Source organism: Aythya ferina, assembly GCF_964211825.1.
Source record: "Aythya ferina genome assembly, chromosome: 5".
Lineage (NCBI taxonomy): Eukaryota > Metazoa > Chordata > Aves > Anseriformes > Anatidae > Aythya > Aythya ferina.
The window spans coordinates 28899383-28921586 of NC_140301.1; the positions used below are offsets into that span (position 1 = coordinate 28899383).

Genomic DNA, 22204 nt, shown 5'->3' on the forward strand with positions numbered 1-22204 from the left:
CAGCTGTTAAATAAGCCACTGAATTTATCTAGGATACAAGCATGCATGGGACAGCTATACCACAGAGTAAGATCTGCATGAATCTCTTGAACAAAAAGCCAAGATACTTTGTCCCTTTTTTTGTTGTTGTTGTTGTTTTGTTGCCTGAGTTTGAGGTGTAGTTGTGTTTGGTCTGGGAAAAGGTGGGTTTGAGTACCTCTTCCCATAGTAGCACTAAGCCAGACCTCATCTGCTTTTGCATCAAACAGAATGGCTTCCTCCTCCAGGAAAGCTCAATTAGTGTTCAGGAAACAGAAATCCTGTTGCTCTGAGATTTCTGTATGTCTAGTGGGCAGTGACTATTAAGTGTACTTTATCAACTGGGAAATCCTACCTTTGTCTGAAAAATTGCTTTACATCTGTTCATGTAAGACTGTGAGAGTTTGGAGGGTGAAATGCTACTTTCTCCTTTCAGATCATAGTATGCCCAGTGACACAGATATAGCCATTTTGGTATCCTGCAGAATAAATGTGCTTTTCCCAGGGTTGAAGGCTTTGACTGTGTTTGTTTTTCTTCTCTACTCTGCACAATGTGATGAGCAATCGGGAGTCAGGTGAGTTCAGACCATGGCCAAGCAGCTTGAGGGCATCTCTAACACCTGAAGCTCCTTTTAATTTATGGGGAGAGAGGAGAAAAAAAAAAAAAAAACACTTTTATTTGTCATCCATACAGTAATTAGGGGATCAAAGTGAGACTTTCTGAGGCAAAGCTTAACTGCTCTTAAGTGGGAAATAATTGTGCCTCTTTTTGTTAATGAAGTTTAACGTTGGGACTGCAGAGCTGAGAAAGCAGGCTTGGGAAAAGAAAATGCGAAATAATTCTGCCCTGTGAAATACCAGCCTCTCTCTCTGTCCCCTTCACCCTTTGCAGAGGGCAGGTGCCACATGTGCACGGTCATTTTGACCTCTGCCACTTCCTGCAGTCCTGTGTGCACGTGGTGGGGTCACCCACACAGCTTCTGGTCTGCTCTGACCTTCCTTTGTTCTCAGGTTTCCACTGCTGCTTGCAGCAGAGTGTGGTGTGAACACCACGTGCACCTATAGGTTCAGGTAATACATAAGATATCCCCAGTTCCACATAGAAAACACACACACACACACACACACACACACAAAAAAAAAAAAAAGCCCTAGATTTTGTCTCCACAAAATCCTCTTTTTCTGAAACGAGTTGCTGTGGCTTTTATCACAGTTAGCCACAAGCAGAGTTAATGATACCAGACAGAAAAGAGACTGTAGAAGTGTTTGTTATGGAAGTCTGTATTTAATCTCTCCCAGTGGCTTTTGACTTGCTTAAAGCTGTGCTAGTCTTTGTGATTTCCAAGACTATTGATTTCCATACCCCTCCTACACCCTCTTGCTTCCCCCTCCCAGTCTGGAAATGCATTTAATTCTGTGATGGTTTTGCTGGCAGTAGGTTTTCCATTTCACATGGAAAAAATCTAGAGTATGGATCTTGCTAGAAATTGATTGTGAGTGACTTCTGATGGCATGGCAAATCTTCTACAGGGATAATTTAGGCTGTGTGTGACACAGGCTTCCTGAGTCGCAGAAGGCCTTGAAGTCAGAAGTCTGCTTTCAGCTTTCAACTTCCCTAGCTACATCCTGGAGGCTGCTAATCACAGGAGTACACCGCTTCTGCTGCTTTCCAGTGCAACCTGTGTCCTTTCGCAGCAGGATCACCAGTAAAGGAAACATGGGAGGAAGCAGGGGAGAAAACAACAGTTAATGCTATAACAGTATCATCAAAAACAGGGCTTTATAAGCATAATGTTGGAGTTTCTGATCCTTAGATGAGTCTGACACCCACCTCTAAGTAAATACTTGGCAATAGGTAAAATTCAGATATCGGGTCTCAGTTTCCTCCTGCACTTCCTGGCAGTGAGGCTGTTAACCAGGCACAGTTGCTGTCCGTGTCGCATCTCTGCTGCACTGCTTTTTTGCCTTGCTGCTTGGCAAGGGACTTGAAGTCCATATGAGAGCTGCACACCAAGAACATGGGAGTACCTCTGAGCAAACGCTTGGCTCTGCTGTAGACACTTGTGGGTTGCTCTTTTTGTACGAGCGTTCATCCCTGGGTTTCTTGCCAAGCTCTCTTCCGTGGTCAGAGAGGCAAATGCACAGCGATGTGTAAGTCAGGGCAGCCGTGTACCAGGACTCAGGCTGGAGTGCTTTAAAGGGATGGAGAGGGGAGACTGGGACATGTTGTGACCTGGGTGGATCTGGGAGCTAGCGCTGGTGCTTGCTAATCTGGCCTGTCATTTCCCATTTTATTTACTCCTGGCACTTGGTTGTCAGAGCAGGCTTTTGTACACCATTCTTTGTGGCTTAGGCTGCTCAGCACTGCTGCAAAATCCTTCTAATCCTTTTTTTGCTATCCGTTTCTTGCAATGAAAACTCAATCGACAAAGTGAACACTTGAATTGCAGAGAGCAAGTGCAGAGTCAAGTTTTGGGAAGAATAAAGAGCCAGCAAATATAGCAAGGCCTTAGTGGGACAAAGGGACTCTACAAAAAATGAATGAACTTGTGTGCTGTATCTTGACAGCTGTTGAGGGACTGTTAGTACCAGGGGTCTTACCTACTTGCAGAGCACTTTCACAGCCAAGTGATACCTACCAACAGGTGATAAAATAGAAGAAAACTGAAACCGACGTGTTCTTTAAAGAGATGATGAGGATGTATGGAGATCATTCTCCTTGACTTCTGTGTCCTGTATTATAAGTTTGCTGTGTGGCAGACCCCTGTGGGGTAGCACTGCTGGAGCAGAAGACTTCTCAGCTGTTGTGCCTGTGTTTGGCAGGACATTAGAAAGCAATGCTGCCACGTTTGTTGCAGAAGGATATTTCTTGGGTGCTTAGATCTGAGCCACCTCTATTTGCGATTATGGGCAGAGCTTTCAGGAGTTAAAGATGGCTCCAGGATAGCAGTTAAGATTTACTGTGCTAACCATCAACTCTCCTGCCAAATGCATCATAGCTCCAGAGCACTGCTGTAATCTACTGACAAAATTTAGTCATTCAGCACTGCAGCTCTGACTGGACTGTGGATAAAGCAGGCTGTGTTAGGGCTGAACAAAACCACTAAAGGGGCATTCTCACCCTCCTTGCGTGGCGTCTTGTAATGAAGTGCTCTGAGCTTGGCTGTCCAGGCCAGAGCAATGGCAGCACCAGTTCTTCAGAAAGCCAAATCTGGTTTGGAAATCTGGTTTGGGGATGATAGGACTGGAGGAGTGGAGTTGGAAAATAGGCATTTTCCCTCTTATCTTGGAAGTTATCTTGGAAGGAGTGACCTATTACTTTTGCTTTTAAATATGAATGAACTCATTCCCTGTACCTCAGATACAGACCATATGGTGCTCTTGGTAAACGTAGCAGATGTTCCTCTCTTGCTCTGTTTTGCTTTGTTACACAAATTCTCTTTGTTTTCTTTCTATCCTGTCTGCAGTGGGCTGTAATAGCACAGCTCCAGCGTATCGGGTTATTGCTCTGAATTTCTAAATGGGCATTGAAAAATAAAGGGCATGGGGGAACATACATAAAATGTTGCTTGAGCTGTGGAACTGAAGTGTGTGTGTATAGATGGTAACTGACCCTGAAACTCTGGTTCAGTGTGCTCAGCTGAATAGTTTCTCCTTCTGTTTTCCTGCTACTTATGGCCTCTGAACTTTGTTCTTCAGTATAAAACAATGTTCCACCCCACCTTCCTTGTGGTGGCTTATTTTAGCTCTGTTTTGCTTGTGAATGCAGTTTCTGTGCGAATCTGCCTCACTTTGTATACCAGGACACTGTTGTTTCAGTGAGGAAAATGGGTATATTTTTCCACACAAATGGTTGTTTTTTACATTTTCCCTACCGGTATAATTGTTTGTACCTGTCAGTAGTGTTCCACTTTAGTAAGGGAGGGTAGGCACGTGGTGATGTGCCACAGCAGACAAACATCAGGGAGTGCCAAGCAGACCGCAGCGTCCCCCGCTCTGGCGTGCAGGGATTGGAAGAGTGCAGCCGTGAGGAGTTGTTCCTGGTGTCTTTGTTTGCGTGGGGTTCCTGTTTGTTTAAAGCAGTTGACACAACACAAGTGAGACTTTGGTCCTTGCTGGCGAGAGTGACTCAGCTCTTCAGAAATTGCATCTCCTGGGGAGGTTCGGTGGGAAGAGACACCTTTCTCCACCCCCAAGACAGTGTCAAAGATCTGCTGCCGTGCTGACCTGTGTGCACAGCTGAACAGGCAGGGTTGTGAGCTGATGGCATCTCGACCAGGTATAGATAAAGACAATTCTTCCCCTTTTTCTTTAAATCTAGCCTTGGTCAAAATTTCTTTCTTTCCCCCTTTCAGGGGATGTGACCTGCTAGTCTTCTGCATGTAAAGATCAATGTGTGTCAGGAGTGATGTATTTACTAAGAAAGGTGTCAAACAGAATATGATGGTAGAATTATTTATTTATTTATTTATTTGATTTCTGTAATGTGGAGGAGGGTTTGCTGTTACTATCAAAGAACCTGCTGTGGTTTAACAGGACAGTTCTCCCCTCGGGTAGTAAGATGTTTGCTGATGGGAATGCTTAAGGCAAAATAGAAATATTAAATAGTTCTTGTTCTCCTTTTTTTATGGAATCTGGATACCAACTTTCTCCATATATAAAAGACTGGAATAGTTCAGTGTGTGTGTGTAGAGGGGTGTCTGTGCTCACCAGCTGATACAGTGCACAGAAAAGGCACTAGCTTGTTTTTTCTGCCCAGCCTACTGACATGCTTGTCTGGTGCTTTACTGTGGAAGGCAGTGGTGTGGGTTGGTTCCCCCTAGGGAAGCATGGACCTCTAGAGGAGGAATTCTACCTTCCCCAGCTTCCTTCACCAGAAGGACAGAAAGATGGTCCTCTCTGGGCCCAAGGGGTTTGCCCCATATCATGTTCTGCAGAAGGATGTGGTACGGAACAGCCCTTCCTGTCTGTGCTCAGAAAATGGTAGTTTTAGAACAGCTTCGGGCTACTTTGGGGCTGGCTGGCTTCTCTTCGGGCTGTAAGCCACTTGTGATGGTGGCTCCACAGTGATCCTCTTGTGCTGAGCTTTGTAGCACTTGAGGCCTAGTAGTAGCTACATTCGCTGAGGCAAGGTGCTCTTGCAGGCAGGTCCAGGTGCAAAATGGTGCAGCTTGCGGATGGCCCCGAGCACTGTGGCTGCCTGGTCAGGCCTCTGGGCAGAGCCAGGCCATGGGCCACGCTGTGTTAAGTATCTGCTTGTGTAGGAGCCTGAACCCTAGGGATCTGTTTGTTGGGAGGAAAGGTGCATCTGGGGACATCGGGATTAATGGTAGAGTGATTTGGTTGCAATAGATTGCGCTAAAAGTTTAATGCTTTCCTCAGTAGAAGAGAAAACCCCGTGAGCGAGACCTGCTGATAGCCGTGTTTGGGAGCAGGACCAGGATCCTACAGACTCCGCTGGGGCCAGTTACAAAAACGCAGGGAGGCAGCTATTGGAGGCAGCTATTTCATCTCTGTCCTTAATCGGGAGAGGAACAGCCACACTGGGAGTGGTGAAATGCAAGTAGAGGCCAGATAAATGTTAAGGTATCAGAGAGACAGATCTCTTAATGTTTTCCTCTGTGGTACAAAGGTCTTTAAGGTGCTGCTGCCAAAATGTACAACCTCTCAAAAAAAGCTTAAACTGAGGGACAAGATTCACATTCAAGATGATTGGAGGTGGTTAGTAGTGAACTTGGTTTCTGTCCTACTGCTCTGAGTGTTTTACTCTCCACTGCTATTGCAGTAGCCTATTGTCCATGCTGCAGCCGTGCTTTGGCTTGGTATCAAGCCTTGGAAGGTATTTTCGGTAGCAGTTCTTCATCTCGGGCAAGGGTGAGGGTGTAGGACTGTGCATAGGTTCTTCCTCTTAAGGAGGCATAACTAAATTGGGGAACAACTAAGAAAAAAAAATTAAATACCATGGCACAAGGGTAAGCATCAGGCTCTCTGAAAGTACATCTGGCATTAGAAAGGAGCAGGCTTACTCCTTTTTCCCTCGAACAGGAGGATCCTGTGCTCCAAGTTGTGTTTGTTTAGGGAAACCTCTGGCAGATACCTGTGGGGTGGTGCTAACCCCTCAGGTGGAGGAGTGTAGCCTCTGTTACCAATATGCAGCACATCTCCACGCTGAGAATCGAGAGCACAGCTGAGGGGGAGCTATGCACGCATGTGTCCCTCGATTGCAAATGCTGCAGCTGCACAGCACCTCTGCAAAATGCACAAAGTAACTGCCCTCAAAACCTTACAAACTCATTCCAATATGCCCAGGGGCAATTTTCCAGTCATGGGAAGTCCTGGAGACCTCGCTAATGAGTTCAGCTGAGGAAGTAGCACAAGGAACTGGGGGAGAGGGAAGGTTTGCTTGTGTGTGAAGCGTGTATTGAAGTGTATGTGGGGAGGGTAAGGGGGTGTGTTAGTAATCTTAAGAAACAAAAGAGAAAGGAAAGCAGTGGTGAGGCTGTCTTAAAGCTTGAAGGTGAGGGGAAAGAGCTGGGAACCAGAAAGGGAGAGCCAGTGGCAAAGAACGTAATGCATATGCAGTCCTAATCTTTATCCCTGAAATAAATCTGACTTTATAAATTAACAAGAATCAATCTGATGTCAGTGATTGTAGCTGTAAAAATAAAAAGGGAGTTGAATATTTACTGATAAGAATTTGAGGAAGCAGTCGTGCTCTCTGAATTTTGCATCCGAGCCGAGTTATTGGCATGTTCTGAGACAGAAATAGCTCGCCTATCTGAGTGACCTTTTAATTTCCTTCTCAGTCCTCTGAATTCAGAGTAATGAACAAAGAGAGCATTAAGAACAGGCGTGGCTCAGATCTTTCTGCACGTTTGCAGTAGACCAAATAGCTCTGGATTTCTCCAGGGGTTAAATTCTAAGAAACTGCTGTTGAGAGTAAGATCACGGGGAACCACTTATGGCTCAGATTAACCAAGTGGTTTCTCTCTGTGATGGCAGCTCAGTGTCTTTTTTTTTGTTCTGGGTTTATCCAGCACCTAGCACTGTGTGGTCCCATTTGTAGTCTCAGACTTTTGTGCCTCCCATTGCACTGCAAATGCTAATGAGGCAAGAAATGCTCGAGAAGGTTTTGTTACCCTACTCACATACCTGTCTGAAGCAAAGGTTTATCCTTTGGTATGTGCCCTGAGCTTCCAGTGTGCATCTGTCCTGTTGCACATACTTCCACAGCAAGGCAGAACAATTATCTGTAATGTGTCATAAAGATTAAAAAGCATGTGTTAAAGAGAATGGGATAGGGTATGACATTTCAGCCAAGAGGCTTTCCTTGGGAGGGGGATGAGGGAGATGCATGCAGAAGAGGAAGAAGCAGGGTGAGAGACTTGGGGGCTTTTATGCACAGCACGAAAAGATCCTGCGACTAAAATGCCATGTAACCTTTTCTTTTTATATTTGACAGCCAGTTTATCATATAATAAATGCGGTCTATGTAAGGCAAAGGAGATGCTGCTCTTGAGTAAGTGTGTGGCTTTCATTTCTTTTGGAAAATGTCAGCATTCAAACATAGAAAACCAGACCTGGTAGACCTGTGGAAGCTGCCAACTTTTTTGCCCCCATTTGTTATTTATGGGGAAATCTTCAACTCTATTCTAGTCAAACAATTGGCTTGCATAATGTCTGCTGGCTACTTGTAGGTGAGGAGAGCAAGCCAAGGGATAGACCTAATGTGTGTAGTCAGCTTTTGATGATTGGTTTGCAGGTGAACTGTGCGCTCTCAGGAAAGTGCAGTGGGGATCGAGCATTACTGTGCTCTGAAATGACAAGGCCCTCACGTGGCTGGTTCTCTCTCTCCCGTGTTACATCATTTGCATCACATCAAGACTTCCTTCTGTGGTATACCTTTCTGAGTCTCTAGGCTGTGTGTGGGTAGAAAGTCCAACAGTCGAGATTATTCCTACTTCTGTTCCTCCCATCCACTCCTACCCTCGCCCCCTAAAAAAGAGAGAAAACTTGGAATTGGACCTCTTGCAGCTGCTGACACCGTGACCTTCAACTGCTCTGCTTCTGTCCTTGCAGGATGAAGGACCTCCAGTGTTTCCAAGGAATAATTCAGTGTTTTCTAGATGCTGGTGTTATTGAGGGTGTGCCATTCAGCTCTACAGAGGCCTCCCTCCTGAGAGCCTTTACCTGTTGACAGGAGCAACTTTCGGTGTTCTGTGATGCAGAGGTCTGAGGCTGAAACTTGCTCTTGGTCTGAAGACAGAAGCCAGCAGCTTTCCTTGGTCAGAAATCTTCATTTCACCCTGTAGCAAGGTGTATGGGAGTGCTTTTGCAAAGAGTTGAAACTCCTGCCCTATTACATCTGTCTCATACCAAACGCAGCCGAAATACATGTATAATTAGCTTATTTAGAATCAGTGTGTTTACTTGCAAGGAACTTGTGAAGGCTATGGGTGCCCTTGGTGTAAATGAAGCATGGTCGTGCTTGGCAGTGAAGGTGAAACTTGACCTTTGTCTCTCCAAATTAAGTCATGGGGCTGGCAGCGGGTTGTCCATCTATCACTTTGACAAGGGGCAGTAATAGTGCTTCACTGGGATCTCTTTCTGTTTGCAGGGGTGTTGTGAGACACCCTCTGCAGTGACTTGCAGAGGCACTTTTTGGCGGTGGTGGGAGGGCTGCAGAGGGCGGTGATGTCTGTCTGCAGTACTGTTGCTAAAGGTTAGGGAAGGGGATGTGGCTGCTGGGGAAAGAGGGCTCCTTATAACTATTGTGCTCTGCAGTGTACTATAAGGAAAGTGGTTTCCTCAAAATGTGCCTTACAGCATCCTTTGGAGCCTTAATGGAGCTATTTATTTTCCACAATGCAGGATTCTTTTTGTCCTCCTCCCACTTCCTTCTCCCAGGCAAGCCCTGCGTGTGAAACAATGACTGCTTCATGGGGAAAGGAGACCCAGAAGTGCAAAGGCAGACAAAGAAGATAGTTTGCTGCTGAGAGGCAACTGCGTTGCTTACATCTGTTAAATGTCATGCTCTGCTCACCCAGAAAGGCAGTTTTAGGTGAACCAGAATCCGTATAAAACACATGGAAGCTCGCCTTCTGACAAAGTGAAGCTTGTTAAGTGGCCTTTTAAGCGATGTTGAAGGCTCTGTTGGAAGCCTGGACAGTTGCAAATGACAGACCACCAGCTTCTCTGAGCACTGCTGTACATGACATGCACAATACAAGTTCTTAGATGGAGCTGCAGCTAACACCTTATTTTTTTTAACAGTTGTTTTTCTGTTCGTGTAGTGAAGAGAAACGAGGCTAGCTTAAAAAAAAATAAATATTTACTGTCAGTTTTTGTGCACACGCCATTTCTGGAAACTGCCTAATTTTTTTCTCTTGTGGAGAGGAATAAAAATCTACATAAACCTGTGCATGAAAGACAGGTGCTGATATGTGGATGTTTGTACCTATCTGCAAGGTGCAGGTTTTTGTTGTATGTGTAAAGCATGCCTTAAGTGGTTGCTCTGTTCCTCTTAAACTGTTCTAGTGCTGTTATTTTACTCTCATTCCTTCATCAGATGACTACTGCTTTCTTTTTAGGAAATGTCAGGGGACTGCTGAGCAAGTTTCTGATGCTGCTGTCAGGCTAACTGCTTACCCCACGCATACCCCTAGCATTTGTAGGAGCTAACACTTGTCTCCCTGCATGGCTTTTATTTAAAATGTTTGGCCTTAAGAGAAGTGAGAGTTGGTAATACTGAAAGATGGAGTAGGTGGGTTTAGCTTGTTTTGCATCAAAGTCTTAGGCTGCAGAGGCAAAAGGAGAACAGCTCTGGTGAGAAGGATGCTGACTCTCTAACACTAAATTGCGTGTCAGATTCACAAAATGGGGAAGCAAATTTAATCTTAGAAGTACAGTAATGAAGGAATTGGGTGAATTCCCTTTGAGAAACTCGCTTGAAAATGGATTAAATGAACATGAAAATCCTCTGTCATTGAAAGGCATTTTAAATCTTCATCTTACAGTTTGGCTGGTTTTGCATATTAATTCCGCTGTCCTGTAAGCTTTTATAGCTGAACTTTGTGCTCCTGCTTGGAGCAGTGTGTTACAGGTAAAAATGTGAAGTGGGGACTGTTAAACCAGCTTACTATATACTAATTTTAATAACCTTTATTTAATCAATTCACTCTGGGCAAATCTTGCCTCCAGAGACAGGAAATTGCTTAAGGATTATTGGCCAAGGCAAGAGCTTCATAGCTGTTTGCAAAATGCCTGGGGGGAAAAAAAAAAAAACCCTTTAAAGGAGTTGCTGCACGTTTCTGGTTAAGCTGAGTGGAGGTCACTGGGAATTTTTTTGCCAGCACGTGTCTTGTGACAATAGATTGGTGGCCTGAGTGTAGTTGCCCAGGGTGCTTGGGGAAGCTCCAAATCCAGATAAGCCCCTCCAGGGCACAGAGGTGGCAGTGGCTGGGGTGATGTGCTTGGCTGGGGATGGCAGGCAGCGGCACCTTGCAGGCAGCTGCTCAGCAGCTCTCTCTGATGGGGTGCTTCACCCCTGGGCTGTGGTCTCCCTGCAAGAGGCCTGCTGCTTTATCCAGTGTTTGTCTTTACCCCTCTGAGTATCGGGAGGGAATCTGCTCTTTGGGAGGGCTTTCCCTGGAGGCTGGGTGAATATTTGCGGTGTTTATGTGGTCCTGGGTTGTCTGCTGAAAAAGCAGAGGTGCTAGGCAGAAGGTTAAATAACCCGTGTCCTTTAATTCTTGGGTATTCCTTCCTCTGACGTAGGATGGCTGACACAAGCATTGCTTTTGCCTTTATGCAGCACTTTGCAGCCTTTTGCATTGCTGCACAAAAACCTAAGTTGTACTGCCTAAGCCAGTTGCTGTTTTCTGCCATCCTGCTTTCTGTAACTTTTTCCCTCTTTTCCCACTTAGATTTCATTTGACTACCTCTAACCAGGCAGGCCTGTGTTGCCTTTGGCTATAGTGGAGTGCTCTCACCCAGGTTTTTTTTTTTTTTTTTTTTTTTTTAATTTGCATAGAAACCAGGCTATGCAGAGCCCTGATTTAGGTGGAGGGTTTTGATCTAGGGCGTCTTAACACACAGTAAATTCTCTCTGCTACATTTTAATGCCCTGAAGACAGAGGAGGATTTAGGAACAAGAAGCCTGTGCGGTTTCTCGGCCCAGCAGGCAGCACAGGCTGCTCACCCGAGCTGGAGCAGCTCCACGCACTGCAGCCTTGAGCAGCAAAGCTGAGGGGGGGGGTTTTGTGCCTTTCCCCTCCTGCTGCCACCAGCCTCAGTGCTGTGCTGCTGCAAGGACCCTGTTCCCCCTGCAAGTCTGTGGAACTCAGCACCAGTTAGGGCAGCACTGATGTGCAAGGGGTGGATGAGACTGGTGGTCAGTAAAAGCTGAGTGACTGCTGATGCCATATAAACAGGGGAGAAGTTTGAGCATCAAACTGGCCTCCACTGAAATGCAGGTTACAGGATTCATGACGGGTTTTATCCAGGGGACTCGTACTCCTTTCCTTTTTGGCTTGTTTCTTTTCTCCCACCCCAGCTGAATGATGGAAATCTTTAATGCTCAACTTTTGAATCGTGGCTGTAAGTCACAGGACAAACAGTTTGCTGCACTATTGCAAAGTGACCTGTGCTGGATGCTCTGCTCTGAGCACCCAGCCCCTTTGCTCGGTGTGTGTATGCTCACCCGTGAGAATTAGTGGGCAGTGATCCTTCTGAGTGCCTCTCTGGTTTCATGGGTCCAGTTTGTGCTCCTCAAATCAGTATATAATTAACACTGATCCCCTGTTAGAAAATCAAATTAAATGTAGCCTGTTGAGGGAAAACAGTTAGAGAAGGCAAAACTGGATTTTCCTTTTTAAATTGCACATTGTCCAAAGAGAAGCGTGGCTGGGTTTGCAGATTGAGATGTGTCCAACACCCATGCAACCAGTCTGTCACAGGGAGCGTTTGGAGCAAGTGCGTGTATGGCTGTGGTGTGAGAATGGTGCATCTTCCACAGGAAACATTTAATGCGTTGCTGCTACTGTGAAGCAGCAAATTATTTCTTATTTCTCAGAGCGGTTTCTGTGTGCGTTTATCTTTGAAAACAGCTTTGTGCTGACAGATGCCCGGATATCAAGGATTTGTTATCGTGGAGGGGTCTGGTGTTGGAACATGTCTGTTGTGAGGAACTTTCTGTATAAACTGTGATACAAATAATAAGTGCTACCCAGTGAGTGTCGTCATCCTTTAGAAGTGGTGAGTGGACATTCTCGTGTATGGGATGGCAGTTCCTAAAGGACTTGAAGATGGTCTGCTCTTAAGAATAAATATAAAGGATGAATGCAAAAAATAAAATGAAAAAAAAAAAACAATCATGGATAACTAAGTAAATGTAAAACTGACTTCCTGAAGTTATATGGAGACTTAGGAAAAAGATTTCCCAACTGGATGTCCTCCTGGAATGGCTGTATTGCTTGGTGTGTACAGCAGACTGATGCTTTTAGCCACATTACTGGAAATGGAAGCACAACAAGTGGATGGGGAGAACTACATTCTGGCAGTGAGGGTTTGTAAAATAAACCTTTAGTGTATACGCACCTTGTGGTGTATTCCCTGATACAGATTAACACAGCTGCATAAATGAGAAAAACCTCCTGGATATAAAAGCAACCCAACCAATACAATGCCTCTTTGAGAATCCTGTTCCTACTAAACGTATCATTTCAAGCCTCTATGTGCTTATAAGAGGTTCTGCCTTTCCATGGCTTTTCTTTATTCTCCTTCCCTGAAGCCATTTCAGTTTACTGTGAGTTTTCTTTTTTAGGACTTATTATTTTTGGAAAGCTTTCTGGAACATTTTGTGCATATGGTCCTCTGTAAATGTGCTGTTGTACTGATTAAAGCTGAAAATATGAAACCAAGCCTCTGTGATGCAGTGCGGCAGGGGAAAAATGCTGAAACAATAGTTTCCAAAGGGAATGCTCTTCCAAATAAAGACATATTTATAAAAAAAAAAAAATGCAATCTTTCCCAGCTGATTTCTTGAGACATATTTTCCGTTATCCCCCAGTGTCTACTGTATCCCATATTGCCAGTAAATTCCCAGTAATTTAATAATAATGCCAGTAAGTTCCCCCAAAAAATCAGTAAAGTAGATACAGTATTTCTTCTTAATAACCAGTTTCTCATCATTCATTGATGACATGATCCCATCACTATAAGCATTGTTGTAGCAGCACAGAAATCTGCTGTGCATTGGAGGTGTTGTGTATATTAACTTCTCTAACTCTCTCCCCTGTCCTTCCACCACTCTGCTTTTCCTTCCTACTGGTGCCTGGAAGTTCACAGCAACTGAGCTGCCTGAAAGTTCCTTCTCCTTCCGTGGTTTGGAAGGATGATCAGATTTGGTCTTTTCTCTGCACCCTCCCAAGTAAAATGGAAAGATTTTCCAGTGACAACTTGTGACTTTCAGGGAAACTTCTTAAAACTTAAGGAGCTGATGATGTCTAGGACTTTCACACCTGATGATGTCGAGGCAGGGGAAATTTAGGCTGGACGTCAGGAGGGGGTTCTTCACAGAGAGGGTGGTTGCACACTGGAACAGGCTCCCCAGGGAAGTGGTCACTGCACCGAGCCTGTCTGAATTTAAGAAGAGATTGGACTGTGAACTTAGGCACATGGTCTGAACTTTTGGGTAGACCTGTGCGGTGTCAAGAGTTGGACTTGATGATCCTTAAGGGTCCCTTCCAACTCAGGATATTCTATGATTCTATTCTATGATTCTATGACTTTCTCTCTGACTTTCCAAGGCAAGGAAAATCAGATAATTTTCAGTTCTAAAACCTGAAATTTTTGCAACTGGCAGACCTGGCATGTCAACCACAGCACTTGAAAATGGGGAAGGGTTTTCACAAGGCTGAAACAATTTATACCTGTTTGTCTCTGACTCTGTTTCTAAAGGTATGAGAGTGCCATTTGCAAGTGTGAAAACCAGGTCTTGGAGCAAGCTCTGCTGTGGTGTCCCCTTTACTCTGTCACAGGATGGGAAAGCAAGTCTCTTCAACAGAAACCATTTCACAGCCCAGCAGCTATGGTGTTTCAGTTACTGCCTGCTGACAGCTCAGAGTACCTCGCTAATGGTCTGTCCTCCGCAGCTGGAGGTCTGATGTACTCGGTCCTCGAGAAAAGTGCATTTTTCAGAGGCCTGCTCTGATGCTTTCCTGTGAAGATGGAACTTAGTGCTGCAGCGCACAGATCTATTTAGAAGATCAGGGTAGTGTGGCTCGTTTGGCTCTTAAATCTGTGCCCAGGGAATGAAATGGCAGTTTAGACTGTAGGAGGTGCAAATCTGTGAACTACAACTGAGAATGAAATAGCAATGGACTTCGAAGGTTGCCAGTGAAAATATGCTTGCTCAGGTTTTCTTTGGAGGATCAGGGGCTCCTCACTTTGCTGGCTTAACCCCAATCAATTCCTCCTCTACGTGAAGCTGCTTCAAAATGCCCAAACGTGTCTTGTGGTTCTCAGCGGGATACTACATAAAAATAATTGGGGTAAGGCAGAAGGGATCTGAAGTTTTATTCTTTCTGCTGCTGTGTGGATGTGCACAAGAGTTTCTTAGAGCGGCTCTAGGCCTTCCTTCTCGTTCCCTTCTGTTGGCTGAATAACTAAGAACAGAGCTGGCGAGCAAGGTGCCCTGAGCAGCCACAGTATGTCAGGATCTGTTGGGTTCATTTATGTTTAAAACTTCACTTGTCCATCAAATGGGGCTGAAGAAGGATTAACCCCAAGTGTGTTACCAGCTCCTGTCTTCAGACCTTTTGTCCCGTGATGAGTAAAGAGTGCTGAATGCTGCCCCTTTGTACCCTTGGCGGCCCTATACCTTGTTTTGCACACCTTGTTTTGAGAAGTCTGCCTCTTTTTCTTCCTTACTGACAAGAGGACTGTTGCAATTTCAGTTTTGCAGCTTTTCTGATTCATTTCTGATTGACTGAGGAACCTCTTTGAGCCTGCTGTGCATTTCTCTGGGCCACAGTGGGTGAGAAGCCCATACAGAAAGGCTTGCACCCAGCTGCTGGCATGGCAGGAGGATCGATGGAGGTGGAAGCGGTCCCTGCCCTTAGCCCACAGAAAAATATGGTTGGCTGACCTCAGGATGATGTCCTGAAGTGAGAGAAGGAGGCACGCAAGGGAGTGGTGCAAAAGCATGGCCTAGGTGCCAACAGGACTTTAGACTGGTGGGAAGGGTAGAGAGGAGGAGGTTGGGCAATAAGCTGTGAGACTGGCGAATCTTGCAGGGTTATTCACTCGGGCCAGCAGTGTTGCTGCGACTCTCCCAGCTGTAATGGGCTGTTTATCTGATAATGAAAAACCCAGTTCCCTGGCTTAAAACGTAAGTGTGCCTTAATGGTGCTGTGGGGAGATAGATGTGTGCCTTTTATCAGAGATCAGAACCTAAAGGGGGCCTACAAGAAAACTGGGGAGGGACTCTTAGTCAGGGAGAGTAGTGATAGTACAAGGAAGAATGGCTTTAAACTGAAAGAGGGGAGATTTAGATTAGATATTCAGAAGAAATTAATTATTATGCAGGCAGAGCAGGTTGCCCAGAGAAGTTGTGGATGCCCCATCCCTGGAGGTGTTCAAGGCCAGGCTGGATGGGGTTTTGGGCAACCTGGTCTAGTGGGAGGTGTCCTGCCCATGGCAGGGGGGTGGAACCAGGTGATCTTTAAGGTCCCTTCCAGCCCAAACCATTCTGTGATTCTGATTAAAATGAAGTTTCAGAATTTAGCTCTCCAAGAAGTTGTTGACTTTTTTTTTTTTTTTTTTTTTTTCTTTTTTTGAGCAACCTGATGTTCCCTCTTGAAAATGGGAGTTCTGCAGCAACAATGTGCTGGTGTTTCAGAAACCTTGGTAACAGGTTAAGCAAGATACTTATATGGCAAAACAAAATAAAAATATGAACAAAACAGCTGAATTGCAGGCCATTGACCAGGCCCTCTGACACAGTTGGGCAACAAAGTGGGAAACCCAACAATTAAGGTCCCGCTACAGGCTGCAGCCTGGTTGTTATTTGCAGGGGGATGTGCTCTGATTCCAGTCTCTGACATAAGTGGCTCTGTCTGTCCTAGAGATTTGGCACAGTAGCTGGGGATAAATGCATTTCAGCCCTCTCATTTATGCTGTGCCTGTCCTATGCAAAAATCTGCCTTTTTATAATTCAAAGGTGAAGGTGTAAATTTAAGTTGCTGAGCACACACATTCTAAATTATCTGGTTATTGGGGAGGTGTTGACTTTACGTGGGTTATTTAGTTTTTCTTCTTTTCCTCTTCCACCTTTTCCAATTACCTTGGATAACTGAGAGTTGGCTGGGCTGAAGAGTCAGACAATTAAGATAGTTTCTTAAGGTAAACAGCCTTAAGGTAACTGTGAATGCTTTGTTCTTTCTGTGTGTCTACTTAAACTTAATAGGTAATTGATCTGTTAAGTTATCCCAAGATGTTTAAAATACGATACTGTTTCTAAAAGCTTTCAGTTAAACTGGTTTAGCTATGGGAAGTAGGTACATTAAGGATTCCTTTCTTCTGCTGTCACTTAGACTTTTTTTTCTGTAACTTTTCTCACCAGCCAGCAGAAAGGATGACTTTCTTGTTTTAAAGCTTGGCTGCTTGTTGAAGGCAGGCAAAATAAGGATAAAATAAAAACAGCAATTGAGGGTGAAGGTTAAACCCTCTGAACCACAGTGCTCATGTCAGGTTCCACTTGCAGTGTGGCCGTGAGGCAAGAACAATCCTCGTGCTTAGCTTTTCAAAGGGTACGCTGTGCATACAAGGCACTCATCTCGCTGGTACAATCTGTGCGGTGTGCATTCAGGAGGTACCAAACAGTTTCTGAATGTTATTCCCTAAGGTGGAAGGGGGAAACAAAGTGGTTAAAATAGAGATTTTTTTGATGCACGTGAGGATAACTCCTTTTCTTTTGGTGAATTTGAAGCATGGTATTTAAAAGCAAGCCAGTAGCATTCCAAACATACTTGAACACTTCTCAGGCAAACTGCGGAGAATCCAGGTTAAAGACCTGTTTTCCAGCAGCAGTGACACAGGGCATAGCCTTGCCAGGCATCTCCAGCAACTGGGGTGTCTCAGACTGTCCCTGCACCCCAACATCCCATGTCCTTTGTTGGTGCACCAGAACTGCCCGAATTCTTTGTTTTTGTGTCCTGAGCGTGTGTGACCCCCAAGGATCACTCTTCCATGGCAACCTAGGAGCGCTACTGTGACAAAATGGGGAAAAATCAGAGAATTAGTCATAATCCTGGGAAAATGTGTGCGTGCTTATGAAGTGATTTTGTATTGAAGGGTCTGAATTGGCAGCTTCTGAAGGTCTAGAAGAGAAATGGCAGAGGTCTCCAAACAACTTAGCTTCTACCATGTGCAAGTGCGTCATCCTTGCAAAGGGCTGGCTGTGGTTTGAGAGTGGGAAGTCTGGCTGGCGTGATTTTGGTGGAGGTTAATGCCTGCTCCGGGGTGTTCCTGCAGAAGCCAACCCGTGTGGTGTCGGAGCAGCTGGCTCCTGCTGGAGGGGCGCTGCGAGAGGGACTGATGCTGGAGGGTCACTGGGGAGGCTGCGTGCTGCAAAACCTTGCCTTGCCCTACCAGGAAGCTGGGAGAGCAGGGGTGGCTGTACCCAGAAGCGAGGGATGCTTTTTCCCTTGTTCAGGGCATTCCCCGGGAGGGCGTGGGCTGTTGGCTTTGCGGCCACGGAGGGCAGTTTATTTTCTTGTCCGGATTTAGGTGTTTTGAAAAACATGTGTTGGAAAGAAAACAACCTTTATGGCTTGAAGTAGTTAACCAAGAAAAATCTCCTCTCCTCTCCTTACTGTATTTAAGGGAATTGCTGACTATACTAAATACTATTTTGGAAAACATCTGTTTGAACTTTAATTCTCCCATAACCCCTTAGCTTAGGCTGTGGCATGTGAAACAGGTCCAAAGCGCTCCAACTCCTTATCCTCGTGCTACTGTAGGCTTCTGCCGTGTTGGTAGGACCCACTTAGGAAAGCAGCCTGCTCCTTAGCCCTGTGTATAAACAGGGGAACCGCTTTGATTTACAGGAACCTGTGAATTGTTACGCTATCTCCCTGAGAGTATGTTTCTGCTGATAAATGTGTGTGCTTTGCGATGTATTGGCAATGCTCGAACAGGGAGAAGGCTTTTTTCCTCCTGTTAGCTTTTATTTTCTCTCAGAAGCACGCCAAGCTGGGCCCTGAGATAAGAGTTGTCAGTCTAGCAAACTCGGGTTCTTTGTGGCTTGTTTATTTATTTATTTTTATCAACAGTGGTCAGACCAGATAGCAGGAGCTGCTATGAGTTGGGTGGTTCGGTTTCTCTGGCGTGGGGAGGGAGGGATGAGAGAGAGGATAATTTTCTAGCTTGCAGCATGGAGTTGTAGATAGTGATATGCATTAAATTGCAATGCTACCTTTGGGGGGGGAACTAAAAGGTTGCCACTGTGGTGCTGCAGCTCCTTAGCTAGCTGGTTTGGATGTTGCAAGCCAACTTCTGGAGGTGGAGGCCTGTAAAGTTGTTGTGAAAGCTGTTCCCCCCTGAGCTGCAGGTGCAAGCAATGTGCTGAAACAATCAACTTGCAGAGAGTTGAATGCCTAAATAGCTTCCCAACCACCAGCTCCCCTCTGGGAAGAGAGGATACCTTCTTATCTAGCCAGAATCTCTTTCATCTTCTAATTTTGCCAAGAAAAAAAAAAAGCTGGGAACAAGTTTTGTAACCTGGCTGAAGCCTGAGGGAGGATTCTCCCAGGCAGTACCCGTGCCCATTGTCTTTTAACAATTCCAAGGGGGTTATCAATGCTATCTTCAACAAAATTGTTTTGCTGCCTTTGTCTCTTGCAATTCCCCCATTGAGCTAAATCAGCTTAGTGGTATGTTCCTGTAGGCACAGCAGCATCAGCTTACGGTGTTCCTCCTAGGGCAGCCCAGCATCTGACAGACAGGATTCCTGATAACCCAGGAGCACTCAGGTGACTGGGAACTGAAAGGAGATGGGGAAACCCTGCCTGACGGTAGAAGACAGGAGAAGCAGCCGTGTGCTTTGCAGCAATCTGTTAGCAAATCAAGAATTGGCAATAATTGAGTCCTGCAGAAGAAATTCTTGGTTTAGGCATCTCTCGCTTGGTTGTTGTTCAGAGACCAAAATTAGACTGCTGGCTTCCACGTGCAGTCTTTGGAAGAGGAAAACGCCTCTGTGATGATGCAGCACACCCCAGGTGTCTCCGGGAATTTTGCCCTAATTGTATGTTGTCTTCCCTACTTCTGTCTGTTGAGTTGCTGTCGGTGTCACCCAGCCAGCCCTGTTCCGAGGGCAGGGAGGGCTGCCTTTGAAAGGTACATTCGTAAGACTTGTAAAGTTTGTTATACTAATAAGGCTTCATTAAACTGGAAGGGAGAGGGCAGACCTGTCCTGATATAATCAGGAGGGCCACTCGCTGAGGACGGCATGCTGCATTGAGGGCTGTAGTTCAGCGTTCAGCAGCCACTGGGAAGAAAACATCCAGCTGTTGGGCTGGAGTACGGGCCAGATGCTGCCGTGATCCAGCTGGATGTGAACTTAAAATCCACGTGGGAGGCTTGACTTGCATGCAGGGGGAAAATGTACAGAGTAGCTGGCTTGGCTTTCTTCAGAGGAGTGTTTTTGATGCCACAGTCTGTGCTGCTGAAGGAAATCTAGCAGGTAAGCGGCAGCATCCTTAATCCTTTCTGCACTGTAGGAGGGCTGAGCTTGGTGAACAAAGCATCAGATCCTCATCAGTGGGACACATTAGAAATCTGTTGGCAGTGTTACAAGTATGGAGTGGGATAACTTCATTTCTCTCCCTCCTCCTCCGAATTAGGCAGGAAACCAAGGGGGCAGACACAGAGTTGATTGTAGCATCAGTTCCAGGCTTGCCATGTGGCATTTTAAATGTCATCTTGAAATGATGTTTCAAGGCGGGGGTGTGCACAGACAAAGAATTCTTCTGTGCTAGAGGCTAATTGACTTGAAAGATCAAAATTTTAAAGACAGCCCTTTTGTGAGTTAGGTATGAGCAAAGTAGTGACATGGAGCTAGGGAAACCCCCCTCTTCATTAGTATGACTTCCAGTTATAACAACAAATTTACGTATTTCCACCCATAATGCAGTTACTTCCTTTTTTTTTTTTTTTTTTTGCCTAATTTGAAATGTCAGTCATGGCTGTTTGAATCATGTGCATCTCTGGTCAGTGCTGGTGTGTCGTGAATTCCTGTAAGTACTATGTAAGGATCTAAAAGTTATACTGCCTTCCCCAGATCTCATATCTGTTTGCACAGGATATCAAAAAGGAAAATACCTGCCTCTACACCTCTCAAATTTATTTGGAATTATCCAACAATTTTGAAACTTGCCCCCCAAAAAATCTTCCTTTGGTGTAAATATCCAGTTAACTAAAGAAGCTGTGGCTGAAAGGGAGGTTCCTTCAAAATTGAAAGTATTCTTGTGGTCAAGTGTAAAGAAACAGTAACTTTTGCAAAATTAGGTATTTTTCCCCCTGAGCTTTGTGTGTTCATGTAAGGAACAGTATGATAGAAGCGCTGAAATGCATCTCCGTCTGTTTTTTCTTTTAACCCAGTGTTGACCAGTTGGCTTTATACCAGTTTTCTCCCTCTTCATTAAAAGAAGAAATTCTCCCTTTCTTCATTAAAAATAGGGTTCAGCTTGCACTGGGGTTCAGGTTGTGCTTTCTCAATTTCCCGACTATGCTTTGTGTGTTTGCACACTGATGTGTTTTCAGTGCGACAGCGTCTGATAGGCTCTGGCTGAATCTGTCAGTCCTCAGGTATGAGCAGTGTCACATCCTGCAATTTTAATTACTGTGCTGTGTACTGTCAGAACACTGTACCTGAGGTTTGCAAGCTGTTTTACATTCCTCCTCGTAAGCGTGTGTTTGCCTGCCTGCTGGCTGGCTGTCAGGTTTGCTGCGCCTCTCCAGGTGGCTGAGGGAGCATTTGATTTATTTATCCTAGCTGTCTAGTACAGTCTGCTGTGTCTTCTGAAAGGTGGGGGGTGTAGGAAGGCTGGCTTTCTTTAAACTATTTTGGAACAAATCCTCCAGATGCTATATCCTCTGGGGTTATCTTGAAAGGAAGACCTAAAACTAATTGTAAGTTAAGGCAGCCTTCATACCTGAAGTATTAGAAGGTGAGTGAAAAGAGCTGGTCTCTTTATAATACAGCTCCTTTTAATATCTCTTATGCACAAGATTGCTTCTTCTGCTCTTATTTTTCCATGTGAACTGTGGATACCTACTTAGTAAGGTTTCTAAATGCTAGAAAATACAAAAGGTTGCTCATGTGTGTTTATGATTTTCCTTTCCCTCCCCTTGGATGTCGTAGATGTTTGGCTTAACACTTACTGTTTCTTTGTCTTTGTTTTTTTTTGTTCTAGATTGAGGTGCTCCTAATCAACCAGATCTTTTGGGAATTTTTTAAAAGAAACTTTGGTGGGTAAAAGATGTGCCATGGAATGGTAGCACCAAAGAGCAACACAGGATCGTCTCTTGCCTTGACCAGCCATGGGTTATTTCTTCTGCTAGTTATCTTTGGTACCTTTATCTTGGAAGCACAGGCCACAGGTAAGTGAAACCTTTGCTTGCCTATACTGCAGGGAGGGGGAGATGTCTAAGTATGCAGATGGCCTTATTTTTATGGGGAAGCTGGAAGTGGTTGTATTTGCATGCACCTTTCAGTACTCACAGGAAAAATTCGACCACTACTTGTTAAACAAAGGGCAGTATCTGAAATGAACTAGTCTTGCATACAAGCAAAATGAGTGCTCATTCTTTACTGTTTTGATTCCCCCAGCTTTTTTTCTCTGCATTCTCATCTCTTTACTGCAGCTGGGGGCGCCAGGACTGTCTGAAGAGCGAGCATGGACCACATTTTAGTTGAGTGATATTCTCATGTAGACGCTTTTACTTGTATGCCCTGTAGCTACTGCTTGTGTGAAGTAGTTTTGGAAGCACAGACTGTCTTTCAGCTCTTTGTACAGCTGATGAGTCTGTGCAGTGTTTACGTGAGCGGTACCTTCCAACACCTCAGCAACCACAAACTACACTCCTCTGCTAGGTCATTGCAGCTTGGGTTTTTGCTCCTCCC

The 22204-nt window shown here is 45.1% G+C and overlaps 1 protein-coding gene across 4 annotated transcripts in view; it reads left to right on the forward strand.

Annotated features, from left to right (window-relative positions):
* The window catches only part of SUSD6 (sushi domain containing 6), a 77794-nt gene that overhangs the window by 12038 nt on the left and 43552 nt on the right, over nt 1-22204 (forward strand). For 3 of the 4 annotated variants that reach the window (XM_084519497.1, XM_084519494.1, XM_084519495.1), the window contains exon 3: nt 21495-21681. In XM_084519497.1, the coding sequence (XP_084375623.1) occupies nt 21561-21681 (121 nt within the window). In that variant the 5' untranslated portion in view covers nt 21495-21560. Of the gene's footprint in view, nt 1-4148; nt 4298-21494; nt 21682-22204 lie in introns of those variants that run through there. The other variant, XM_084519496.1, reaches the window with a different exon arrangement.